This window comes from Symphodus melops (genome assembly GCF_947650265.1).
Source record: "Symphodus melops genome assembly, chromosome: 21".
Lineage (NCBI taxonomy): Eukaryota > Metazoa > Chordata > Actinopteri > Labriformes > Labridae > Symphodus > Symphodus melops.
In genome coordinates, this window is record NC_136711.1 from 16,632,902 (window position 1) to 16,659,430 (window position 26,529).

Consider the following 26,529-nt stretch of genomic DNA (forward strand, 5'->3'; position numbering starts at 1 on the left):
AGCATAAATTTGATAAGATTCAGCAGCCTACAGCCAAAACAAATCACATCTACTGCACCACTCCTCCCCCGATAAATCATAAGGGACATACTGGGTCAGATATCATCTTAAATATCAGGAGATATTTCTCCTCCTCCAACCATTTAAGGGTAATATTCAACAAATGTAGTTCTCTCATACATAAGACATTATATGAGGGCTTGAAAGTCATTCGGAAATCATAATCTCCCGGACACAAGACTGGCCTTAATGAGACGAATAAAAAGTGTCATTTTACTCACCATGAGGAACTACAAACTAGCTAGGAAAACCATAATAAATATGATATAATAATAAATAAATAGGCTATGGTTGATAAGCTTTTTGGTCTGTAAGTATTCAGCCGAGGAAAAATGTTATTTACCAGTGCTGCAAGTATTGGGTTTCAAAAAATCCGTTATAATTTCTGAGCTGTATTAGTTCAATATCCATCTCATAATCCTATGGAGACTTAAAGAGTGTGTGTTAGGGTCCAGTGGCCTTTATTACTTTACGTTTTTTCAATTAAATGTTGTTGATCCGCATTATAAATGAAAACTTTCCATAAACTCACAAGGTTTCTTTCTCCTTTTGTTTTTTATGCTTCTGAAATCCTACATTTAAAAAAAGAGGACTACAGCACAGTCTCAAATTGATTCATTAAATAGTTTGGCTTCTTTTGGCAGACTCAGTCAGGGATGCTTTCCAGAGATCCAACGTCACAAGGTGATAGGATCTGTGTGCTAGTTGGCTGTCATTGGCACTCATGCAAAGTGGTTGTAGCATATTTTTTCTCTCGGTTACTTTAAATATGCCCACAACAAAAATGTTGCTGTAGAGTCAGACTGAACATCAGTGTTTAGTCAGGGCTTGTCACTTATTGGCTGATTGTGCACAATTTCTTCAGCAACTATTCTACAAATATGTCTGGTTTTTAAAACAACTAATCATACAGAAAGTGTAAGTTTTATTAAACAAAGTTGGTCATCAATGTCAGACAAAAGCAGTAAGTCTGAGTTCAGACTGATTTAAGACTGATCTCATCAAAAGGAAAGAAACTAGAATGATGTAGACTAATTGCAAATATAAGCTCAGGGGCTTTCTAACGTGTGATGGACTGAACAGCTAGAAGACAACAAATAGAGACGCCTTAAGAACGCCTTAAGAGTACAAATTAAAAAAAGGTAGTATGGCAGGTAAACAGACGTGCAAATAAACAGAAAGACAAATCACACTAAACTTATACGTTTTGGATTTCAAGAGGGAATACAAAAGTTCAGAGACATATTAAGAAACTTTTCTGTGGAGACGTTGTGCCATTTACAGCTCCCCTTGAGGAATACTGAATGACCAATAAAGAAAATGAGTAAAACAAACAGCACGGCAGACAACAACAGAGACTGTGCACACACTACAATCAGCAGTTAGTCATCTAGTCTACGTCTTGTTTTACTCACCATGTGATGAGTCCAGCTGCGACAGCGGACCAGGTGACGCAGCAGGAGTTGGTTCTCTTGCTCTCCTCCTCTTCTTCCTTGCGGCAGCAGCACAGACAGCTCAGGTAGATGGCCAGGCAGAGCAGGTTAAGGCCAAGCCCTGCAGCTGCCACACAGCCCAGGAATATAAGAGACTGTGGAGAGACAGAGAGAGACAGGAGTGGATGAAATGACATGATGCAGTCACAAACAAAAAGCTTCATCATGTTTTTCTTCAAGCAAAGAACAATCAATTTGACGAGGAATGAAAGGTCACTTATGACTAATGCTTTCCAGAAAGTTCATGTAAATACGTTTAGGAACAGTATTTGCTGTAAGTAAAATTACTCATTACAAAGAAAAAAGCCCCTGTGACAAGTCTGTTTTTTATAGATATCAGCCTTTCATTAGTGATGCATTAATGTGTAATGAGTTTCTAGGAATTGTTACGCTGGAACAAGGAAAGCTTTTTGCAAAGTGAAGTGGAATAAAATTAGCAGGACAAAATTGAACAAGACAAAGAAACAGTGTTTTAGCATTGCTTGAATAAATGTCAGGAAGCTTCAACCACAACATGGCCGACATAATACAAACAATGAAACAATGAAAAACAAAATCAAAAGAGAAGTTAAGAAAAAACAAGAAACACACAAAATCTGTAAATATCTGTAGATATCTTTCATGTGTAATCTATACCTGTATGCAAATAAATACAGGATACATATCTTTTTAATTCATGTTGGCTTTTTTAGCCTCTTTATGATCTTTTTTTAGAAGTGCGCACTTCTTAAGACAGCATCAGAAATATATTTTACAAAACCAGTTTAACCAAAACATTTAAAAGAACCTACTCTGCACTCACCCAAACAAATAACATCTAACTAGCTAACATCTAAGCTAGCAAGTAAAGAAAGTTTTCTCTATTGCTGGGTTTAACGAAAACCGCAGACAATGTTGTATTAACATCTGTTAGCCACAAAAACGACTTGAGATGAATGCTAATCTTGCTCTGTGTCATTTACATTTATAAGTTAACTGTTTTTGGGAAATGTTGTTCATGTTAGCCATAGCAATATTATGTTATTGACTTTGTTTGCTTTTATTGTGCTTTTGAAAGGACAAACTACATCTCAATAACACACCAGAGACCTTCAAATCGGTTTTGCTAAGTGCTAATCTGCTGGTTTTGCTAAGTGCTAATCTGCTGCCATACTAAAATATTTAGGCTAAAAGTGTAAAGGCACATGTTGCACACTATCATTTTGAAATACAGTTGAAGGCTAATGATTGATCTTGATGCATTTTCAATGATTGATTGGGTTATGACAACGTTATTTCCCATGAAGCCCAGTTTCAGACAAAATTTCAAAAACGAAAGTTAAATAAATGCAAAATCTTACTAGCCTGCTTGTCATCCCCAACATTCCCCGTCTCTCTTTAGCTGTCCTATCCAATAAAGGCAAACATGGCCTCAAAATACAGAATATAACTACCAAAAAAGCTGTAAAATCTCTCAAACTAACTTCCAACAATTTCTGTCACAGGTGAAGAAATAGGACAACAACAAATGAATATGTTATCAGGAGATGTAGAGTCAAGAGCAGCTGAATCTACAATCTCCAGTTGAAGAGCATGCACCTCCTCATGCATCTCTGCATCTTCTTCCTCTTTTTCCTCCTTTAGCCCCCTTCCCACCTTCTGTGAGAGATAGAGTGCTGTGACAAAAATAGCAACAAGACTGTCCTGACAGTCTCTAATGAATTCTGCATCTATCTGAGAGCAGATGGGTTTATTCAAGCTTCCCCCCCCTCCCCCCTCCCCACCCTTACGCTTCCTTTTTAGTTTGTTTGAAATCTTCTTGGTGCTGAGCCATCTGCTCTTACGCTGTGAAGTGATGTGTCCCACAAGTCAAGTGGTGGGATTAAATTTTAGAAATGGGAGAATCTGCAGGATTATGTCAATGACTGCCATAAAGAGAAGAGTAAATCGAAAATTGAAAATATCCTGGAGAAGCCTAAAAACAGCTGTTTAAACGAGCTGACAGGATCACATTTCCGTCAACTCTGCTAATAAAAGAGCAAAAATACGTCTTCAAGAATTATTTCTTTCTCGCAACAACATTTCTTTCTGCATTCTCTCCCCATAAAGCTCAATCCGTTGGGTGCAATCATGTTGTTTCATTTCACGGCTACATGCCTTTCACACTGAATGCCAACATCTGCTGACAAATTAAAGAAAAAAAGGAGGTGCAGGAGAGGTGTAAAAGGAAGGACGGGCAAATCTCCAGCCATTGATCTCTGGACTTCTTCGCGTTCTCCAGGTGTGGAAATGAGAGGAAATGCAGCGCCTCATCTTAAGAGATGGGACAGTAAATGTGCTAATGGTCTTGCTGAGACAGATGGATGGCAGTGTGCACCAAGGTGAGACAAAGAGATAGAGGCTGAAGGCTGGATGGTGGGCTGATGAGTGTTGGCATAAACTGGGTGTAATTGAGGTGAGCACAGTAAATGAGATGGAGATGTAGGACGCAGGTGGATCATTTAAAGGGGGGAAGGGTAGGGTTTGAAGACTGCCTCTGATTGTTGGACAGACGGAGAAAAGGGGGGCGGGGGGATCCCGCTGACAGACAAACACAAGGCCACCCAGTCGCTCTTACAGTCATGGTAACATGCAGGTTAGTTGCTGCCCTTGCAATAGGGGAAGGAGATGAGTGAAAGGGCGAGATACAACAGCCTATTTGAATTAAGCAGCCTGCTGACAGGCCTGCTTTAATTGCTGTGCCTGTGTCTTGTGATTCTCCTGCAGCCGGGCAATGTAGTGAAAGAAAGGAATTTCAAGAAAAGGAAAAGATCTAGTAAACAGTTGAAGGATCACGTTTTGGCTCATATGTACCAAAGACGGGAAGAAAACACATTCTTAATCTTTATTACGTAACTATGCTTTTTTTTGGATGCCAGCATACAAACAAAACACAAGTAAAGTTTTTGCAAAAAGGGAGGAGGAGGGACCCCAGAATGGACACGGTGGTTGGCCATCGGCTGTAGTCTTTGAAATGTGTTCAAGTGCAACTTTCTGGCTAAGTCAAATGGCAACTGGTTCTTTGCCCTCTGCTTGGTGTGTCATGGCCTTAAGTTGATACTAAGTGCTTTTGATACAGCCATGATGCATTATCAGGGTACTACAGGCAATTTAATGATCTGATACCAAGATGAATTTGCCTTGGGGTAAAAAAGATGCATCGTCTTGTACACAGAATTTTCTCAGCAAAAGATATTCAAATGGATTAAATTAACAACCGCTATCTTTCAGAGCAGCAACGACTATTAGCTGCTGCTATAGAAGAATATCCTCTTAGCTTAAATTCAGCAATACGTAACTAATAAATGCTTTCTCATTACTTTGGTTAAAAAGTAAATACAGTAAAAAGAGGTAAAAACCCACAAGATGAACAACTTTCTTGTTGTTTTTTCTTCTGCAGACACAGAACATCAGGAGAAACAGTGGGCTAACGCTAATGTTAGCTTGAGGTGCTTCGATGGGTGTTCAGCTTGTTTTCAGACTATAGGTTTCCTTTGGCGTACTGTTCGTAAAGCAAAGATAGAACTTCATATCACAGCCATATAGGACAGGAAAGCTACAGTTATTAAATAATAATGATTTTTTTTCCCGCCCTACTAAGACAGGGGTTCTCAAGGGTAGGTATCTGAAGGGTATCAAAAAAGGAAAGCCTACTGTTGGGTAAAAATCCTATTATTTCAAAACTGTGACTTCCTAAGGAAATAAAAAGTCAATTTCTTTGAGAAACAAATTATTTCAAGGCTACTTTAAAAGTAAATGTGGCCAAGACAACACTCTCCACTCTCTTCCTTTCTTTCACTCTGCTGTACTGGTCTTCTTTTCAGTTGTAGTGTGCGAAAAAAAATGGCTCCTGAATTATGTACAATCCATTCAGCGTGAGGTAGCACACAGATAGTACGTGCACAAAAAGCCACACCACGAACCCATCACTCGCCCAAGTACTCCAACCTTCCATTATGTTTCAAAACACCATTTATTTCTCGCCGACCGGAGTGTGCACACATTCACTCCTTGGTAAAAAAAAATCAAATCGACAGCTCTGACCACTTAACTGCTGACTAAATTAGGTCGGTATAGCTTCTCCACAGAAGTAGGCTCGATGTGTTAACAGCCCTCTTCTTACTTACTCATTCCTAACTCAAGAGGCCCGCTTCATCCACTGTCTTTGCTGTTTTGTTTCCTCTCAATCGTCCCTAAAGATGTGGTTGGGGGGTGGGGAAGGCTTGAGGCGATGACACGGGAAAGAGAGGAAGGAAGATCTAGCAGAGCGGAAAGAAAATCCCTGAGATGTGGAGGGAGGCAGAAAAAAAAATAGAAAATAGGAAGAGGGGGTGAAAGAGTGATGGGAAAAACTGTAGGTTATGAAAACGATGAGACAGCAGGGTACGGAGGAGAGAGTGAAGACATGAAAGAGGAAGACAAAGACCCGGCTGCCTCATCCACATGGCTACCTCAAACAGCCTTGTCATTACTCAAGGTTGGCCCACTTTTCTCCTGTTACAAGTGCATTGTAGATGTCTTTGCCCCCAGGCTTCAACACTGCATAATACTACAACTTTCCCCAAAACAGAGAGCAAAGCTAAGGACCTCACTGTTTAATGTAGGATAATGAACACACACATACAAGCCTTAAGCTCTGCTCCAAAGGATGACTAATGGAGTAGTACAAAGGGAAGTGAAGTCAGCAAAGTTAGCACAGGAGGAGGATTTTTCTGGGGAACTTTGGAGCCATCTGTTACTCTCAATTATTTGTGTCCTGCGTTTGAACCCGAAAGAATCGTCCTGTTCAAGAAGTAAGAAGTCATCTCAAATGTAAACCTGTACATTTAATTACTGTTTGTTATATCTTGGACGCCAGCCCTTTCAAGTCGACTTTTTGGGGGATTTGTGGTGTAGCCAGCAGTGGTGAAAAAGCACTTCAGCACCTTCTTTTTCCTGTGGGTTTGTCTTTGTTTACAGTCGGACTGCAAACTTGGCAAGCAAGAACGGGGTTGGTGTTGAGAAACCACATCCAAGAAGGAATCTATTGGCTGCACTTTATTCATTGGAGCTAAATAGTAGTTAGATGACGGCAGATGGGTTGCTCTCCATGCTGAATCAATGCTTGCTGAAACGCCAGTGGACGATACTTGGATAACAGATGCATACCTGAACACTTCAGATACCAAAATCTAGCTCTGCGCCTGCAGAGTCTGCATATCTTTTACTTACACCAAATCAATGAAGGAGTTTTCTTCATGTATGCAAAATACATATCTACCCAGTTAAATGGTAGAGCCAGGAAGCAGAGAGGAAAGAAATTGACAAAAGAAGATGATGCTAACTCACAAGCATCAAAGCGGTATATAGTTTTTGCCTTATGAAGAGCATCCATTAAAAATCAATTTCTAATTCACAAGAAGTGACCCTGATTAATACATTGAGGCATAAAGCACTTTAATTTGTTACAGCACATCTGCAGAGCAGGACGGAGGTATGTATGAGTGGAATTCCACAGGCTTGGAGATGTGCTAAATGCACACTAAGCGATATGAAATGTCTTCCCCAAGCATGGCTGCTCCACAGCAGGTGGCAGGCAGCTGTGCGGAGGTGGAGAAGGTCTCCAGGCGCAGCGTGCGCACTGGAGTGCAATGTGTGTGAGTGCCTGTGCGGCCTGAAAGGACAGTGACATCCCTCCAACATGATAGGGGTTAAATGTGTGTCAGGACAGATAGAGGAGGTAGAAGAGATATGGCTAGAAGAAGAAGAAGGGAGGTTTTGCCTTTTTCCGTCAGAAGTTGAGAACAGCAGGAGACTCTGTGCTCTGTGTGCAATCAACAGAGAAAGATAATAGTCCAGATTAGCATCAGCACCGGAATGAAGCTCCGCCATCATTGCGCCTTCCTATTTTCATATTGATTTCACCAGGGAGTCCTGGTCTGGGATTGCACATTATGTTTTGACACTGAGGAAGCCCGGCATGTACAAAAACAGAAGTACTCCACATACACACACTCTCAGATATGCACACACACACACACACACACACACACACACACACAACGCTGTCTGCTTTCCAACTATTGTCATTGTCTTTATTTTTTTCTTAAAGGGGCATTTCATACATTTATGATTGCACTGAAGATACGATGTGTCCAAATGATGTCCCAGAATTCCTGGGTTTTAATACGATATAGAATTCAAAAACCTTTTATACTTTTCTTTATCTTAACAAAACCAGAAGTTGTACATCAACGTTAAAGCCACCTCTGAAAGTTCACGCCTTAAAGTTTCTGTAAAAATATCGAATATTCTGGTGTAAGCCGCTCCAAGGCTCGACCAAGATGATACCATCAGAGTTACACGAAACAAAAAAAAAAAGCTCCCACTGATGCAAAGCAACCGGGGAAAAAAAAAAAGCTGCTTTCTTCATGATGAGTAAGCTGATGGCAGTGAGGGGGAAAAATGATGGATTGCACTTTAAAGCACGAAAACAAAACACAGATTCCTTTAAAGAGAACTGTGTTATGATGCCGCTACATCGCAATCCTCTGACATTTCCTTCTCTGAAGCACTTAACATGCTGCGCTGTGAGAGAGCTCACTTCATTTCTACAAGCAGAAAACTTCTTAAATACAGGCTGCTTTGAAAAATGACATTACATAGATCGATGGAGCAGTCGGACTCAGTGTCTCCCCCCCACCCCCGCCCCACGCTGCCCGTCCCTCCCTGACACACGGGTTAACGCCCCAGGGACCAGGACTGTTTCCGGCCGAGTGCACTCGGCTGGGCCTGCTCATGTTCACAGCTGTGACGCCATTAAGTCCCAGTAAAGACTCCCCTGGGTTACGGATGAGAGGAGGAAGGAGAGGGAGAGAAAGGGGCGTCATCGCTCAAGGATCTGTAATACCTGGTGTCCCTCAACACTGAACTGTAACAAACTGAAGATCTCAGGAGCTTTTATGATGCGTGGTGCATGCTGCTCATTCATGCTTTATTTCCATCGTTCTGTGTGTCTTTCATTACTTTCTTACGAGTAACCATTCTTAACAGGACATCTTTGGGGTTGAGCTTGACTGATAAATCAGCTGGCTGATACTATCAGACAGATTTGGGTCTATTACTGCTGAGACTTGAAGCCCAAATTTAATCAAAAGGCTTTCTTGTAGTTTTTATTGATGTTGAATCTTGATATTTTATAGAGTTATCTTCATTTAACCAATATTTTAAGTTCTTCTGGTTTTATTCTACATCTCTTTCTATGTTATTCTTCTTGTTGTGGTCTTATGTTTGGCACAGCTCTTCGTAATGCTCATTTTACACATTATTATTAGCATATCGGTAAAGCTGAATATCTTCTTCCAATATGTGACAAAATAGACTTTTTTTATGAATGAATATAATGCAGACATTTTCTTTATGGTAAGTTTTTAAACACTACACTGTCCCCTGATCCCTCTTTGTACACTCTGGGAGTCTTGAATGTTTTCAGTAAAAGTTGCAGATTTGCATTTGTGCTCACAGGAGGATTACGCTACTGTATTTCAATGTTGGCAATAATGGTGGTACTAGGAGAGCCAAAGCCATTTCTGTGGTGGTACTTATTGTGATAGGTTCGAGAACCAATACTCACTTTATACCTGATACATCACTGTATCAGCTGCAGTATCAGTAAATGATTAAAAATCGGTACCAACCACAAAAAATCCAATATTGATCAGTTTTACTTTGGAGTGCATTGAATCACGCTCTCTCCTGTTTTATCTTGACACCTCCCGTGAACCCAAAGCCCCAACCCTTCCCTGAGGGGAGTCAGGGGTCGTGATTATGACGCTACAACCCCCAACAACAAAAGGAGCCCGACCCCCCTCTCCAACCCCCCAGCTTCAAATGGAGGAGTAGACTCTCATTATGGTTTCTGCTGCAGGGGAACGTGGCCGCTTGAGTCCACTTGTCCCAGTCCCTGCCGCCTTGGAAGGTACAAACATTTGATCTGACCTGCTGAAGATTCTTATTGTGTTCTTCATCACCAAATAAAATTCATAAGAAAACACAACAATTATATTGGATTGCAACAGAGTATGTGGCATTCAATGCTGTCATCTCCTGTTGCAATGTTGTTAGATCAGCGTTAAGGATGGACATATACCGCCTTATTAGCACACACCATGGCCATACCATCCAGCCAATCAGGTGGTGCTAATTATGACTTCAGGCGTAACAGAGACAGATTGGGGTTAATGACCTTCTGGAGAGCCAGAGGGGACAACAAGAGAGCCTCTTTCATATGTGAGCCGGAGACAAACAAAGACTAAGTAGATGGGTTCATTAAAGCCTGTAGAAAAATTGGCATGAAATAAAAGGCAGATAAATATGAATATGATATCAAAGTTAAGAGATTTATTAGGAATCCAGACAAATCTGAAGGAAACAAAACCATTTTCAACTAGAACGCAAAGACACAAAGATAATGAATTTAGACAACGTTTATGACTTTCAGCACAGTGCAGAACTTTTAAGTTGAGATGTCTCAGATAGATTTCAGAGTAGGAAGCAGAAACTTGACATGGGAAAATATTAATTTCAGAGATCCAGGATGCCTTTTAATCCATACCAAAGTTAGCAGCAGTTAGCAACATACACGAGCAAGGTTGGCTAGGACGTCTCTTTCTGTTCTCAAAAAGCTTTGAAAGAAAAGACAGCTCTTCGCTGGTGTGAATATTCAACACCTTACAACTATGGAACAAAATGAGAAACTGGTTCACCACAATTGTAATTAAATGCCAGAGGCAAGAGATACTGCTCAGGTAAACAAAGCTAATGCTAACAGCTTCCATGTTTTATAGAATCGCAAATGAGAGGTAAAGTTTAATGCCAGTGTTTCCATTTTGGATTGAAAACTAGGTCCGATACTTTCTAGATGCTAACTGTTGAATACAAAAGAGCCTCCACTACGAGAAGGCTATTGGGGAGTCGGGTTTCTGCAGATTTAAAAAAAACATAAAAAAAACTAAAGGGAATCATGAAAGCTACAGAGGCCGAGTCGAGATGAATCCCTGTTTTAACAATACTGTTCCAAACTCTTTCACTCCATCGTGGAGACGCTGGGGTCAGACAAGGAGCGTGGAAATCGAGAATAACAGCTTTAAGATTGATTTTCTTCAGGGGGAGGGAATAGGAGTTGGTCAATTTCCAATGCAATCAGAGCAGTTGCTGAACAGATAATGGATTTTCAGCCCTTTGTGTGCATAAATCTCCATTTCCCTCTACACATACTTGACACAGCTTTACACAAAGACATTTGCATTCGGTTGTTGGGATAATCCGTCAAGTTTAGCTGCCTGCGATGATCGGGTGCTGTGGAGACACTATCCAATATTTTACAGCAAAAGAAATTACAATCGGATTCATTAAATGGAATGAAATCTAATAGTATTGAAACACAATAAAAGCATCGCTTGCAGGAATCACTGCTGCAGTAAAATCAGACTGTAAGTATCGATTAAAGGAGAAAATATTTTTCTGCAAGGGGGGAAAACTATTTTATCCTCAAAATGTCATTTAAATTCTCTCCGTTATCCACGCTGGAGCTTCTACTGACAGAATGGCACTTCCATTTATATTGGTACAGGATGGTCTTACATGGATGCACACAGAGGAGAAGGTGAAGAAACTGCTGATGAACCAGAAATGGGGAAAACAAAGACAAAAGGAAAAAAAAAAGAGAAAGAGGAGGAGGAGGAGGATGTGTGTGTGTGTGTGGATGCACCCGGCTGGAACGTTGTTTTCAGGGGATCTCTGTCAGAAACGCCACTGAGGCAGGAGGGGAGTGTGTTCGGAGTTTGAGCTTGTTCCTTTAATTAAATAGTATGACTACTATACTATAAGTTCATTTATCTCACCTCATTCAAGGGCAAGGTAAGAGCAAGTTGACGGCTTTCAATAAAACCTCGTCTGAGCAGCAGATTAAAGTGAGTTAAGAGGAAAGAGGGCGAGTTATCAATAACAAATAAAGCAGCTATGAAGTCATAGAACATATTCCTCTGCTGGGTGATTAACTAATGTCCTTTAATATCTGTAGTTATGCACAAGACGTGTAAAAACTACATTAAAGGTCCCAAATTATAACCTTTTTGGTTATTGTGTCAAGTCTGATCTGATTGGTCGGCCAATCTGCTCTCTCGTAATTGGCCAGTTGTTCGGTTTTGTTCTCGTATATGTCCCGCCCCTTTTACCATATTGGTAATGCAACAGTCAGTCCGAGGGGGAGCTTGTGCTTGCTTCGAGCCAATGGGCTTGAATCAGTGACATCATGGGTTTGTGATGTCGCAAACCCATTTTCAAGGAGCTGGGCGAGGGACCGAGCGTTACATGCAGCTACTGCTACTGCTAACAGGAGGACATAGGTTTTTTGCACATAGGTGTGCCTAAACATGCACAAGACACCTTGAAAACACACTGAAGAGCTTATAAAACACCTTTAATATCCATGTTCACAACATAAAGACAGAATATGTAAGGCTGTTAAACCGTTGAGAGGCTGGAACGAGGCACATTTTTCATCTGCAACGTTACGCCCAAGGCCTTGTTACCATTTTACCACCTTTTACTTTTTCAGAAAAGTGCTGGCTGTGCTATTTGTGTATAAGCTAGAATTATTTTAGAAAGGACTGTTTTGGGGTCTATAATTGGTTCTAATAATGGATACACCACAGCCTGGACCTGTAAGACTGCCATGCACAAAATCAACAACACAAAACAAACAGAAGCGCAAAGGTCAGCGTAATGCACATTTTTCCCACACTCCTCCCACACTCCCAGCAATATACTCTGACTATACTCTGCTCACCGAAACAAGTTCTGACTATACTAAGTCAGAACTTGTTTTGGTGAGCAGGAAGTAGAACGTTAGTAGAACGTAACACACACACACACACATACACACACACACTTACAAGTAAGCTTGCACACAAATATCATAAAAACTAGGCCTTTGTCCTATTTCTGGATGAGCATTTCAGTTTTTAATGTTTTGCCCTCTTTCCTTGCTCCAAGCCTCGGGACAGGGAGACGAGCAGAGAAACACATTTTGAAACGACAGAGAGACCAGGGAGAGGAGATCAGTAACCCACACACAGCATGCCTCCTCAATCCTGGGGTGTCAAACATTAACCACAAGGTCAGTGAAGGCAACTGTATGCTTACAACTTCTAACAGCAACAAGATGTACTTTTGACTGTTTACGTTTGTTTTAATGATTGGCTGATTAATCTTTAAAGTCATAAAATATCAACAAAAAAAAAGAAGTAAAAATGTCATCACAGATATCAAGAACTCAATGAGAGTCAATTTGTTGACGACATACAATGTAAAAACAGACACTAACTTTTTGAAGTTCAAACAACTATATAATTTACTGCAATAAATGTCAGTAAAAGCTGAAAATCCTCACTTTAAAGAGGATGGAACTATCAGATGCTTTCCATGTGTGCTCGACAAAACACCAAAATTATAAATCAGTGGAAATCGTCAGAGATTTCTTTTCAGCCTATATGGAGTGATTGATTGACAGAGTAATAGTTGCAGCTCTATTCTGAGCCGTTGCCTCATAAAAACTATCAACACTTCTCTGATAGCGGGCAACACTTGGCAGTTTTGAGCACAGACCAACAACAACAACACAGAGCTCTCCGGGAGGCAGTGTGATGCAGTCAACAGGAGGCCACAAAAGTTTGATTTTACAAAATCAGGCCCACATGTGGAGTCGGTGCGAACATTTTTTTGCCTTCAGCAGAGATCGTACGTGTCGTACGTCTTACTGTAATTTGTCTCACACAAACAGGACTTTTTACTCAGCATTTTGTTCGAGCTCTTAATAAGATTTAGCTAAATATGTTGAGCATAAAAAAAAACAAAAAAACAAGAAGACTTTGCTTATTGTCAGGGAACAGAAATTACAGGAAAGACTCGAGTCAGGTGATTCAGCTGACATAACAGAGGATACCAATGTCCAATAGAGGGTGAGAAATCTACTACCAACACACACACACACACACACACACACACACACACACACACACAAAGAACAGGGAAAGATCACAACCCCTCACATTCCATTGCACACATTCACTGGCGCACAGCCAGCAGAGGCATTTACCACGACTGCCCGCACTACAGCTCGCCAAATCACCCGCTCATCTGGGACGGCTTACAGAGACGTGACAATCTATTGATTCAGCTATTCCTATACAAAAGAATGGACTCAATATGAATGAATGAAACAGGTTAATTATAAAGCATGAGTGGGACCCAGACTATTAGATTTTAGGTTCAATACAAAGATTTGACTTTTCTTATAATGAAACGCCTCGCCACACATACAGCAATCAATACGAGCATCACATTGGATTCACTCCATTTACGTGACAACGGGCTGATGTCCGGCTGTTTTCTCCCCAGTTAGTGGTGCAAAAGCACAAAAACACACCCAGACACACGCGTCACTAACCTCAATAGTGTTTTTTTCTGAATCATCAGAAAATGTGACCTGTCATCACGAGAAAAATAAGCGAATAAGCAAGTCGAGATCGTCAGACAACAACCACAAAATCAGTTGTTATCAAGAAGCCAAAATGTATGCATACATGTGGGCTCAGGGATTGTTTAATGTGAAATTGCTTTTGGGAGACGGGGAAGCCTCCGCAGATAATTCCGCTTTTCTCATGAAAATGAACACTGAAAGCTCATTTTGATACTTCATTTTTTAAACTTTACTGCCATTCTGTTGCTACTGTAAAGCTCTGTCTAAGCTGATAAGTGACTATTTATGGATAAAGTGTGATTTTAAATGGGCTCTTTTTGACTAATTTTTTTTAATACCTCTATTCATTGGGGGGAACCTTAGTTTATTTACCAGAAAACACTTTTTTTTTGCTTTGAAACAATACAAAATACTCCATGAAATTAAGTGGAGAAAATGTTTGATATTTTGAGGTGACATAAAACACTCAAAGTTCCCAAATTCCCTCGACAGATCTTAATTACCTTACACTACTACCACTGCAACTACAATACACTGTACATGGGGGTCATACTGTATTAAACTGGCTTCTGATCCATGAGTCACCTTATTAGCAGCATGAACACCAGCCTTAAATAATTCACAACTTAACAACTACACAAGCGCACCCAGGGGCAACAAAACACCTGTTTTCTCAGACAGCCTTCCCCTTAATGAATGTACAGCACATTATCACTCCTAACAGGATGTGTTGATCAGAATTAAGCTCGCCAGCCCACAAAGGACAAGAAACGTAATGGCCTAGATAGCGTTGCATTGGCTTGAAATTGTGTCATTAGCTCCGGTGCTTCAAAGGAAATCGTTCTACAAAGTGGGAGCATGAAGGGCTTTGACCTATATCTGTGACAGACACACAAAAGAGGAGCAGGAGGCCGGTGGTGTTGGAGACAAGAAAGTGCGAGAAACCCGAAATAAAAGTCACAGAGCACAAGAGCGGTTGTTGATGGTAGGGATGATAGGGGGTTTCCCACCCCTGACTGGAGGGCCTGTCTGCCTGCGGTTGACAGTTTTCTCAGGAGGAAGCGCCTGCTCTCCCACTGAGACTCACCACCATCTCCCCCCCACCCACCCACCCCACCCCACCCCCCACCCCACACACACACACACACACACACCCTGTGGTCATGACTGTATACTTCCACTGTTCTACGCAGAATGAAAACTGGCAGCATGAGAAGAAGAAGAAAAAAGAAAAACTCTCCTTCACTTTGCCTCAGTCCATCTCTCCCCTGATACCAGCACATCACAGAGCCGCCGTGCTTACGATCTGACATCGAGATCAGACAGGTTTCTCACTTTTCCTGCTGCTGAAGAGATAGAAAGTAAAATCCAAAAAGGGTGATATCACAGCCAGGTGGAAACCTTTTCTTCCACCCATGATCACAGCCATTGGCTTAGTGCATTTAGAGGCTACAGGGTCAAATGGACAGGTCACGGAAAATAATCTGTGTTCAGCTTGTGGCACAGCTTAATTTTTTTCCCCCTGTCGTATGCCACCTCTCTGTACCAAAGAGCAAATTAACACTTTTCTTTCAGGTGCAGATTCTGTTTGTTGAAGGTTTTGCTATGAAACAAAAAACTACTGAAGTCTTTATTTGACATTTCTACTCATTGTAGTGATGTGTTCTACATTAATACCTCCGTTCATACTTTTTAGAGTATTTCTATTCACTATTATAGTTTATATTAAAGTTGGATTTGGCCTGCTTTGAGTACACACTGATTCAGATGTTGGTCAGGATTCATTGAGCCATTCTGGGAAACATTCCCACCTACTTATCCTCACTCTTAATCTTGACGGATGGAAATCACAACCTTTGTTCTCGGCACGTTTTGCAATTTGTTTTTCCTCACAGTCCAAACTGTGAGTGTGAAAGAACTTATTGAACGGGGGAAAAAAAAAATCATCAACAGACTGATCTAGAACTTCAAAACTTTGCAGCCCTAAACATTTTTCAAACTTATGGTGAAATATATTGAGTCAAAGTGAAAACGTTTTTAATAAACTGTTGATTGTCGAACAGAGTCCCCCCCAAAAAAACTGCAAACAAGTTAATGTTACTTTTCTTTAGTTAGCTGATAGACACATACTAAAAAACTGGCTACATTAAAGTCATGAAGCGAACATTAAGCTTTTTACTTCTACATTTACATTAACGCATGAACTGAACACTGCTTTTAAGTAAATACTGTAAAGCTATCAACCTCATGTAAACTAGGCCATCTGTTACATAATAACAGTATTTATCACCATGTTTGTTTAAACATATTTTGCTCCTATTAGCTTGTTATTTTTGTTTGTTTGACTATTGTTTCGTAAAGGTTATACTATCGTACATAGAGTGAACCGTTGATTAAAGTCATTTTCCTTGGATGCCAATAAAGCTGATTCGGAGGTTTCTTGCCTGCTTTACTGCTGTGATCTCCAAAACTAATGATGCATAGTGTGACACTTGACTACTGAAACTGTCACACTTCCACATCTTAAAATATCTCTCTTTGTTTCTCCCTTGCACCCTGAGAGTCCCCTCACCTCACTGTGAAACCCGCTGTGCTTATAGTTAGACACTGCAGCAATGAACTGATCATGTCATCTGTACCGACCTGCACTAACAAGGGCCTAAACCTGTAAGCTTGAAAAATTAATCAGAGAAATACTAAAACATTCATCCAACTTGACATGTGTTCACATGCGGGTCATTAGTCATCCAACTTGTAATCACAGCAGAAGTGTTTCCACCCCTTGGGATTAGAGATGAATTTAAATCCCGAGAGTGAAACTCGTCTACACCAACATCAGCTTCCTGATTCTTCCCTACAAGTTCATATTGTTTTTCCTACCAATGAGCAAGAACCATAAACTCATATTACAACACTGTAAAACAGCTCTGCCTACTCACTTGTAAAATGATTGTGTAAATCTCATCTATTATTAAGTATAATATAAGTAAATATAACACACAGGCGACACCGTTTAGTGCAATACAGTATGTTTTAAAACATTTAGTACTAATACTGTATAACTCAATGATGTATTTCTACAGTGTATGGGGAAAGATGTGCTTTCAGCTAACATGGGTGCATTTTAATCTGTTTGAGAATTAATGAGGATTAATGAATTTAAGAAACACACAGCATGTATTGCCTGTGCAATGACTTGGTTCCCTGATGCTGGATATGGCTCCTTACAATTTTAAAGGTTTTGCACACTGTGATGGCACCTGAAAGCAATCATAATAAACGTGCACAATATCATTGTTATAAGCCAACTCTTTATTTTATAGGCTGGTTTTAATGTGGTCCTTATAGGTGAGCTCCTGATGATGGAGCCCCGTGTCTCCTCTCCCACTGACCTGCTGGTAGTTGGTGTCTTCAGGTTGGAAGGTGTTGTCAATGGGCTGAAACCTCAGGTTGATGTGAGGGAAATTGTGCAGCCAGTAGGTCCACCAGGGCTGAACGTACTCCACCCGAGCCGAAGACATCCCTGCGCCGAGAGGGGAAAAAAGTTCAGCCTAAATTAGCCTCGTTGAAGTGGAAGCGGGCTGCCTTAATCCCGTCTCCTATCAAACAAAGACAATGATAAGAGCATGCTCGTCTGTGGAAGCTGGACTCTCAGCCACGCGTGAGGGGAGTGAACAAGGCGTGCAAGAAAGTCCTGTGGAGACGGGGAAGTTGTCGGGAAGTAAAAGTCCGGATGAGGTTTTTTCATGAAAGAAGAGATAATCACAGTGCGCTCATGTCCACGCGCCTGTGAGGACCCACAGACAGCCGTCCGATAAACTGCTCCAAACGACTCAGTCACAGACATACAGGCCGGGGACGCGCGCAGAAGAGCACGGGAGCGCGCAAGGAATCTCCCCATAAGGAGTTCAGAAATACAAGTCTGCGTGTCTGCGTGAGGTTACACAAATAATCACGCTTTTTGTGTCAAGTTATGCAATTATCATATCAACATGAACGAAGCGTTGTCTAAGTTGTTATTTCAGTCTCTGAGCGAAGCTAGTCACCGCACTGCCATCTAGTGGCCAGCTGAAGTTATTACAACAACCTTCAGTCAATAAGGGGACGTCCAAGCCGAAGTGCGTCTTCATTACTTTGGCTCACATGTAGTTTAAAATAATTTTCACAACCAGTGTGCTTCGTTTCACGTGTTTTCACTTTACATTTTTGAATTTTGAGCACATCACCGTTTACATGTAATTCTTTATGCCAAGCTAAACCTTTTCGTGGTAGTATTGTTAAGCATTTACAGCAAAGAGACTCACTCCATTGACTCATACTATAGTGCTTAAATGAGGGACATTATTTTTACAATAGAAAGTTTTTGGTCAAAATGAACCGATACTCATGAAAGCTTCACAAAAAACTTCTACTCAAGGCTTCAACTATGGAAGGTTTCTAAACTCCTGGTAACGTTTCCACTGTGAATTAACTTATTTCTTTTAATCCATCAACAATATTGTTGTTCATCCAAGTATTAAAATTTACCTTTGCACTCTGACGGACAGGCTGGTTTCAAGAAATTTTACCACCCAAGACGACAAATTCAATTTCCCCTCAGTGATAAACTGATTCAAAGTACTCAACATTTAAGCTAGCAGCAGCAAAGTATACAGCTGAGATGCTTCACACTTCATGATGTAGTTTAAAATTCAATGCTGTTGGGATTTCATTGTGACATGACAAACGACACAACATGAAGGATTTTCCAATTTTTATTACAATAATCTGTACATCACTGGTTTACTTCAGCTCCTTCACAGCCAGACCTGAAAAAAAGGGGGAAAAAAAGGAGGACAGGTTAAGAAAGCTGGCATTAAAACATTACAGCAAGAAAGGGCAGATCAGACCCTGAACCTGGCACCTGTGAATGAAGCTCAAACACTCAACCAGGAACATGAAACACTCATCTGAAAAAGTTTGAAAATCTTTATTCGTCTTCACTTGACAGACAAATTAACATGTTCAGCTTTAGTTGGATGTTGACCCTTGAAAAAGTTAATGGTTATATTTCCATTGAAACAAACCAGTAAGCTCTGAGCTCCTGTATTATTGTTCACTGGCTACAAATCAAATGTAAAAGTTATTTGCTCAACATGTTAAATTTATGACATTTAGAGCATAAAAACGTTGAGTTTTCTGATTGTCTGAAAGATATAAAATACCAAAACCCCTGCGTAAGCCTTCATGTATCAACAGTTATCTTCATTTATTGATAAACCTGTTGGAAACCAGTCCAGCAGCCAAATGGATCCATTCTGTCTGACCAAGACGCCATGCTGAGAACATTTTAAAACCAGTACATTGACTTATTCAAACTCCAGTGTTCCCAGTAACAGCCAGTCTGAAACAAGAATAGCTCTGTGTTTTGAGCATGTCAGTCTTTGGAGTAAAATCCATCCCGTCCAACTTTCCTTCCTCTGGCTCCCTTTAAATCATGGTTATCACTTTGTTGTGTCACTTTAATAGACTAATTGTCTTCATACAATAATGAAAATGTTGGCAAATGTATTCATACATGGTCACTTTCAGCTTCAACCAACCCTAAGCCATCTTTGTACTGTTTATCTTAAAGACCTGTTGACAGTTCTAAGCAGTGAATATTGTTTCCAGGCTGAGTTGTGGCCGTTTCTAACTGATGGATTTGACTTGGACTGAAGGCTCAGTGGTCCTTATTATACCAAAGACATGTGGTTCTCATACTGTATAACACTACCCAGACAAGTTCAACACTTTAAAGGAGCTAAATGTGTTGACGTCTCTCCTGATTGGACAATCTCCAAAGCAACCAAGTCGCTGCTGTAAACAAAGACAGTTTGTATGTTTGTTTCTGCTCCTTACAAATAAAAACATTTATCAGTGAACATTTGTTTGATGTTCTAAGCTGGAGAACACACAAATGCTTTTTATGTTTAAATCCATTCAAGTTATTTTTAAAGTGCATTATAAGCACCAAAACCACTCATGGATCAATAAGTCTGCCTGCCATCCCACATGCACCTGTTTGCACAGAAACAGTCAAACCTCTAAGAGAACACTGTCCAGACTTCTGGGAGTCCGGCTTCTTGCCCCACTTCGTTGTTCATGAAACTGACCTGGAGGAAGGGACTGCTTCAGCTTCTCGGCCTTCTCCTTGTCTGTGATGACCAGGGTGTACAGGTATCTGCTGCAGCGGACCTTGAACTTAACGTTGTCCTTGTTCTTCTTGATCTTTACGGCTGGAGGACAGATGAAAAGACAAGTTAGGTCCGACGTCTTCATGAGGAATTGAGATTGGATTTGAGATCTCAAAACCAGAGACACCAACCGATGGATTTACAAAGAGAGAACGTTAATCAATTCAAACATTTAATTATCTACATACATTACTGTAAACCAGTTTTTGAGGACTTGTATGCCGGCCTAAAAATATTAAGTCAGAACATAAGTGTGATTTGAACACAGATCTCGTGTATAGAAACCCATCTGCTCATTATCACTTATTTTCTCTCATGCATCCTTTGTACATTTTGTTCTTATAAATTATTTTAATATTTGACAGTTTGTGTTCGTAATTGCTTCGCACGTTATTTTATGCGAGTAATTGTTATTTTAGCCTTGTTTTTTCTTACACCAACACAAATTCCTCGTAAATGTACTTGGCGATAGAACAGATCCTGACCGATATGACAATGAAAAGTCAAACTTACACTTGGCATCCTTCCTCCTGGCTGTCAGCAGGAAATCTTTAATTTCTCCTATCATGCGAGGCTGCGAATCAAATAAGAACGGCGATTATTACTCAGGAGAAGCATCAAGCGTCACAGATTCAACAGAAACGGGTTTTGTATGTTAGGGGACCGGTGGAACTGATGTTTCTGTTTAGAAGCGAAACCCAGCACTAGGTCCATCATTATTCTAGCAAGACTGTGATGCATGACGAGCACAGCAGCCTGAGATGCTTGGACGTCTTGCAGAGTAGGAAAAAAAAAACAAACGTGTTCAGACAAAGTTGAAGGCTGTGACTAACATTGGCACCCAACGGTTAACATCGCATACGAAAAAAATGATTCAAGATTTGTATTTGTCACATGCTCATACAGATGTGAAATGTTAGGACTGTTCTGCAAGGTCGTGCAATAACAAGAAACAATATTTAGTAATACACTCATACAGGACAATAGAATACAGAGCATGGTACATCAAGTGTACGTACAGTTATGTTAATGTACAAAATAATACTGTATGAAGTGGCCAGGGTCCAGTAAAATACTGTACAAAAGGCTAAAAGATTATTAAATGTACGAAATCTAGATTAACGTAAACGGTACCACTACCCTACAACTAGGAAAATATACACTACTTTAATTATATTTTAAATGTCGCACATGCAATTAAAAAAACAGCCTAAATTGATTGTTTTAAAGTTATATTTCAAACAGGCAGCCGGATGGCCCACAGTGAGAGGCGTATTGCTAATGCTAAAAAACAATGCTAACCACTCAGAACCGGTCTGCCGATCGATGAGACGAGGATGAATTTCATTTTACAGTTTATAGACAACAATTAGACACAGCTGTGTTCGGGAGAATCTCTGGTTAGTGAAGGTAATGAGAAAAAAGCCTTACCATGTTGCCGGTTCAGCGGACAGAGCGCTGCGGAAGAGCAGAGAAAGATCATCGGTTATAACAACGTGAATGTAAGTGTTATTAAAGAAATAAATTCCTCATTATCGAGGTATCGGTGCGAATATGTCGAGGTTTACTGTCTTAGCGTTTTATTTACGGCTCAAAAGAGGATGGATGATGATTGAAATGTGGATTTTTGTTTGTGTGTAAATGTGACACTCACTCAGTCTGCCAGAGAAGGGGATGAAAGGGGTTGGACTTCCGGTTCAGAAAGTATTTATACAGCGCTACGGGAAGTAGAGAGGGACAATGTTAAGAAAGAAAAGCGCATTGCCGTTATTTATGTTAGAAACGTTTTATAAATCGCTTTCAGTATGTGTGTGTAAAATTCGTTGACTGTGGTTGAATGTAAAATAAGAATAAGATGTTGGAAGACTTTTGGTTTGGTTGCTGAATAGCATGAACTAAAACTAAAAACTAAAAGAGCACAAAACACGAATGTCTGACAATACGGCCTACTTGCAGATTGTGAGTAAGGCAAGTTTAAAGCGCTGCTCAGACCATAGACTGTAAAAGACACAGACACAATTCCCAGTGCTTTACAGACATAAAACAGAAATACATTAAAACAAAGCTTAAGGAAAGAATACTACAGAATTATTTTTTTTTTAAACTGAGCAATAGAAAGATTGTGCATCATTAACAGACAGAATGAAGTAAAAGTACTCAATAAAGGAACCACTATTAAAAACTATTAAGAAAGGAAGAGTGTGTTGCAGTATGACAGAAACTATATTTCTAATGAAAAGGCTGAATGAATAGTTTTAAGGCCTGAAGCGGAGGCCGGAGCTGAATGTGCCAGCAGTCTTCAGGTGTGCATCAGGTGTGGTGTGTTTGCTTGTTTGAGTGCTATGTTACCATAACGGCAACTTAAACCTGCTTCTTTTTAGGCCTCTTAACATGTCAGAGAACATTGACTGGGCAAACAGATTATTAAAATAATTCAGAGTTTGGGCTTTTGTCACTTTACCTCATGACTGAATAGTGATAGGCTATAGTACATAAAGTTGGCATTGACCTTGTTGATTTCCATTTTTATTGGTCTTGAATTTCTCTGCAGCCTGCATTCCCATTACAGTCTCTGCTGCATCAAGGCCTCTGTACAGATATAGAAACCCATGTGATATTCTGTACCACCGGGCTGGTTCAAAAGTCAATAACGGCCTCCTTTGTGTTTTTAATTAAACACATTCAGGAGCGATGCCTTCATCAAGACGCTTTTGTCTGGAACATAAATGAGTCAACAGCAATGAAGGCTGCTGTGAAAGTAAGCGTCAGTCAGTCATAGAATAATCTTTAGTTTTTAACAAATGATTATATACACACACTATGGAGAGATAGGTACAAGTACTCACGTGTAACTTAATACTGAAGAATACTGTCCTACAGACACACCGCAGGAACACGGTGTACCACTGGGAGGTCCAACGTTTTTTTTGGGGGGGGGTTTTATGGCAATGAATATGTAATTAGCAAATGCTCAAGTACTTGTTCTCAAAGTAATGAACATTATTTAGTATTTAGATTACTAATATCCAGGATTGACTGACCCCTGTTCAGCTGCTGTTCCCATGGAGCCCTTCTCCACTTCGGCCTTCACAGTTCTCTTTGAATATTTGCTTTATCATGTTTTGTCCTCTGCTGTTGTTTGTGTGTAAAAGGAAGCCGACTCTCTCACCGCAAAACCAAATCTACCTACAGGTACCAATAAAGCTACCTTACCTTACCTGACATTAAATATTGTCATCGATTGATACGTCGGTCCACTATTCAACCATCCATCTTTCCTTTTCTTTGTAATGTATCTGCCTTTTAATGTCATTTTAGTTTTTATTTAAGCTTTACTAAAAACAAACAATAATGTGAATAAGAGGTAGAATGTAATACAATTTACGATCAATGTAAAACAAAGTTCTCCAAACTTAACAAGTCACACATGAAAAAATCCCACCAAACCTACATTTTAATCGGCACACAAACACAGTTATAAAACTTCCTGTTAAACCTCTTATATAAGCCATTAAAGCCTTCATTGTTGCTGTGGATGATCTCCAGTTTGATGATCATGTTGAGGCAGCAGTCTCTGTCTATGAGTTTTAGCTGCTCTGTAAACTCTATTTATGTTAATTAGCCTGGTCGCTACAATGCAGCCTGTTAAAATTCCATTGATGCATTCAGACTGAAGTAATGGGGGATTCAGAAAGGCTTAAAACCCAGAGGCACGATTACTTACCTTCAGGATGGCGTTGCTCTGAGTTTTACTTCTATGTCTCTCCCCCTCCGCGCTACCTTTAAATTATACCTGCTCAAAGGTTTGCCTGAGACACCTCTGAGACTGCACATAATACAGAGATATACCTGCTGACTTATGGGTTCAATTATCTTTTACAGTGGAGATAGATAAATCCGGAGGGGGGCCTGAATAATAAGCCTGTAAATATATAAATGGTTCACGCCGGGTAAATTCTCATCTATTCTCCACAGAAGTTGACAAAAATAACTCAACAACAGCAAAGGAGAGTTAATGGGACTCTCCTGTTGCAGTCAATTTATGCTCAGTGGTTTGTTGTTTTCCTTAATATACATCTTCACGATTCCATTTTTTTTTTTTATAGATGTTGGTCAGAGAAGTGTGTTCATTATTAACTTGGAAGTCTATTTTAGAATTTAAGTTTCAAAAGAGATGATCCCAGTCAATAATTTACTCCTGGAGCTCCGTGAACGACAAGCATATTTGGCCTTTAAAGTTTGAGTGACACACTCCCTCCTCCGTTTTTTTCCAAGGAGACAACACTTTGACCTGGCATTAATTCCTAAAGACAGGAAACAGCAGATCATTCGATTTTTAATTAACCTCCCGTCTACCTGTCTGCCCGCGTCCACAGGACATCCACCCCCTGATACCCAATCAGTGCTCGAGCTATCGGACATGTTTCACTCCCCATTTTAAATATTCAACGGTGTCATGTCAATCAAAGTGAAAGATGGAGGCTGTTTAGACGACGGAATCAAGAATTCATCCGCAACACAAGTCAAGGCTGAATGAGTCACACTGGAAGTGTCCTGTTTTTTTCATTCCTTGTTGTTTTTATGTACTTGTTTACAGTCAGGAACAATTTCTCCGACAATTAGGGAGGGACTAAATTGGATACTTTAATTCAACTTGGTTTCTAGTCTTTGCCGCCAAGACAATTACACTCTATTTGTCCAACTCAGGCTCACAGTTAGTGTTAAAAGATGAAGGAATATGAAGCAGTCAGCTCCAGTAAATGGATTCTGGTCTTTAATTTACGCTTAAGATCATTGGGGATGTTTCTAATTACTGTTCACACTGCATGGCAGCATGGATCTGCTGGATTTCATTGCTTTCAAAAAGAACAAGCACAATAAGAAATTGGATTTCAAGTGCAGTGAGCAGCTGTAGAAACAAGATGTAATGTAAAATCAGCATGGAGAATTCTTTAAGTTATGAGTATATATCCACCTTCCATCTCTTTTTAAAAACATTTTTTGGAAGAATATTTCATGACATATTTACCATAAAATTGGGTTTTGTCAGCTTTTTAAAAATAAAGAAATAAAATGGAATCATTATTATCCACCCACCCATTACATATCTGTTTACATGTATTCAGGTGAACTCTTCACGAGCTGGCACTGTAGTCCTTTCTGTTTGTCACACCACAAAAACACAAGTGGATGTCTTTAAAAATATATGTTGAGACTGGGGTCAACACCATGTCAAACAAATACACGTTTTCTGATAAACCACAATAACAGAAATACAAAAGTAATTAGTGTAAAAAAAATTCAATCCAAAGCCATCATGAAAATAATCAAAACATGTTTGAGCTCAGGTATCTGAGGCCCCAAAACGAAATAGGATTTTAATGCTCAATTCTCATCAAGAAGTTTTGTGGATCTTCAAACTGAAAGAATTTTGTTTCATGGTTTTCCTTTCGTTGTATTTTACATCTTTGTCATCTGCGCTGAATGACCACATTTATGAGTGTTTACATGTCTGCATCAGCTCTGCCTTTTACTTTACACAACAAATGACTCAGGTAAGGTTTAGAAAAATCTCCTCTGTCCTGGATCCTCTTTATTCCATTTTCTAACTCAGCAACCAAGCTTTAAACATCAGCCCTTTTGACCATTGCAATTCCAGTTTTCTTCCAGCAGAGGTCAGTGAGGAACTGCTAATGATGAATTGAACTTTGTTTTCTCATCCTCGCTGTGACAATTGGAGACGCTGTGCAACAAGGAATGGATTTGTCACCAGTTCTCAGTAACTTGAAAGTGGAGTGATTGCAGAAAAATGGAGTGATTTTGATCAACTTAACCTTTTTATTTAATTAAACTAGCATATCTAATTGCATAGGAGGGGAATTAAATCCCATTATTTCAGGGCTGATGCCTCAAAAATCCAATGTTACTTAGATTTTTACCTCAGGACTGTACTTGTCAATAAATCCAATCTGTGTTTTGATACGATTCTACGTCATGAATCTTCACAAAAAATGACTTTTTCTCTCTTTTTTTCCCTTTATGATTTCCACTTACACATCACAAAGTCTACTCCAACAGAGAGGGAGTCAATAAGCCTGCCTGGGGCAACTCTTTATTTACTCAGCAGTGTTTTTTTGTTGAATCATTCCGCAATCAAAAAAAATCATTGAAAGCCCATCTTTTGGAGACTCATGCAACAACTCTTCCCTCGTCTTTCTGTAAA

At 40.0% G+C, this 26,529-nt stretch overlaps 2 protein-coding genes across 3 annotated transcripts in view; both read right to left on the reverse strand.

Moving 5' to 3' along the window:
* The window catches only part of ttyh2 (tweety family member 2), a 61,337-nt gene extending 43,160 nt beyond the window's left edge, over positions 1 to 18,177 (reverse strand). The window contains exons 1-2 of one of the 2 annotated variants that reach the window (XM_079333987.1): positions 17,484 to 18,177; positions 1,476 to 1,648 (exon numbers count right to left, since the gene is read on the reverse strand). In XM_079333987.1, coding sequence (XP_079190113.1) covers positions 1,476 to 1,648; positions 17,484 to 17,612 — 302 coding nt within the window. In that variant the 5' untranslated portion in view covers positions 17,613 to 18,177. The remainder of the gene's footprint in view (positions 1 to 1,475; positions 1,649 to 17,483) is intronic. The other variant, XM_079333988.1, reaches the window with a different exon arrangement.
* Positions 18,178 to 18,829: 652 nt separating this feature from the next.
* On the reverse strand, positions 18,830 to 22,039 carry rpl38 (ribosomal protein L38). Its single transcript, XM_079333805.1, has 5 exons — positions 21,961 to 22,039; positions 21,738 to 21,764; positions 20,820 to 20,880; positions 20,226 to 20,348; positions 18,830 to 18,899 (listed from the first exon to the last, which is right to left on the reverse strand). Exons 2-5 carry the CDS (start codon positions 21,738 to 21,740, stop codon positions 18,874 to 18,876), a joined length of 213 nt encoding a protein of 70 aa, XP_079189931.1. The 5' UTR covers positions 21,741 to 21,764; positions 21,961 to 22,039; the 3' UTR covers positions 18,830 to 18,873.
* Between the last annotated feature and the right edge of the window lie 4,490 nt (positions 22,040 to 26,529).

Coding starts and splice junctions, on each gene's coding strand:
- rpl38 (XM_079333805.1), bottom strand. Junction 20,349..20,819: donor CAGGAGGAAGGATGCCAAGT/GTAAGTTTGACT, acceptor TCTGTCCTCCAG/CCGTAAAGATCAAGAAGAAC. Junction 18,900..20,225: donor GAAGCAGTCCCTTCCTCCAG/GTCAGTTTCATG, acceptor CCTTTTTTTCAG/GTCTGGCTGTGAAGGAGCTG.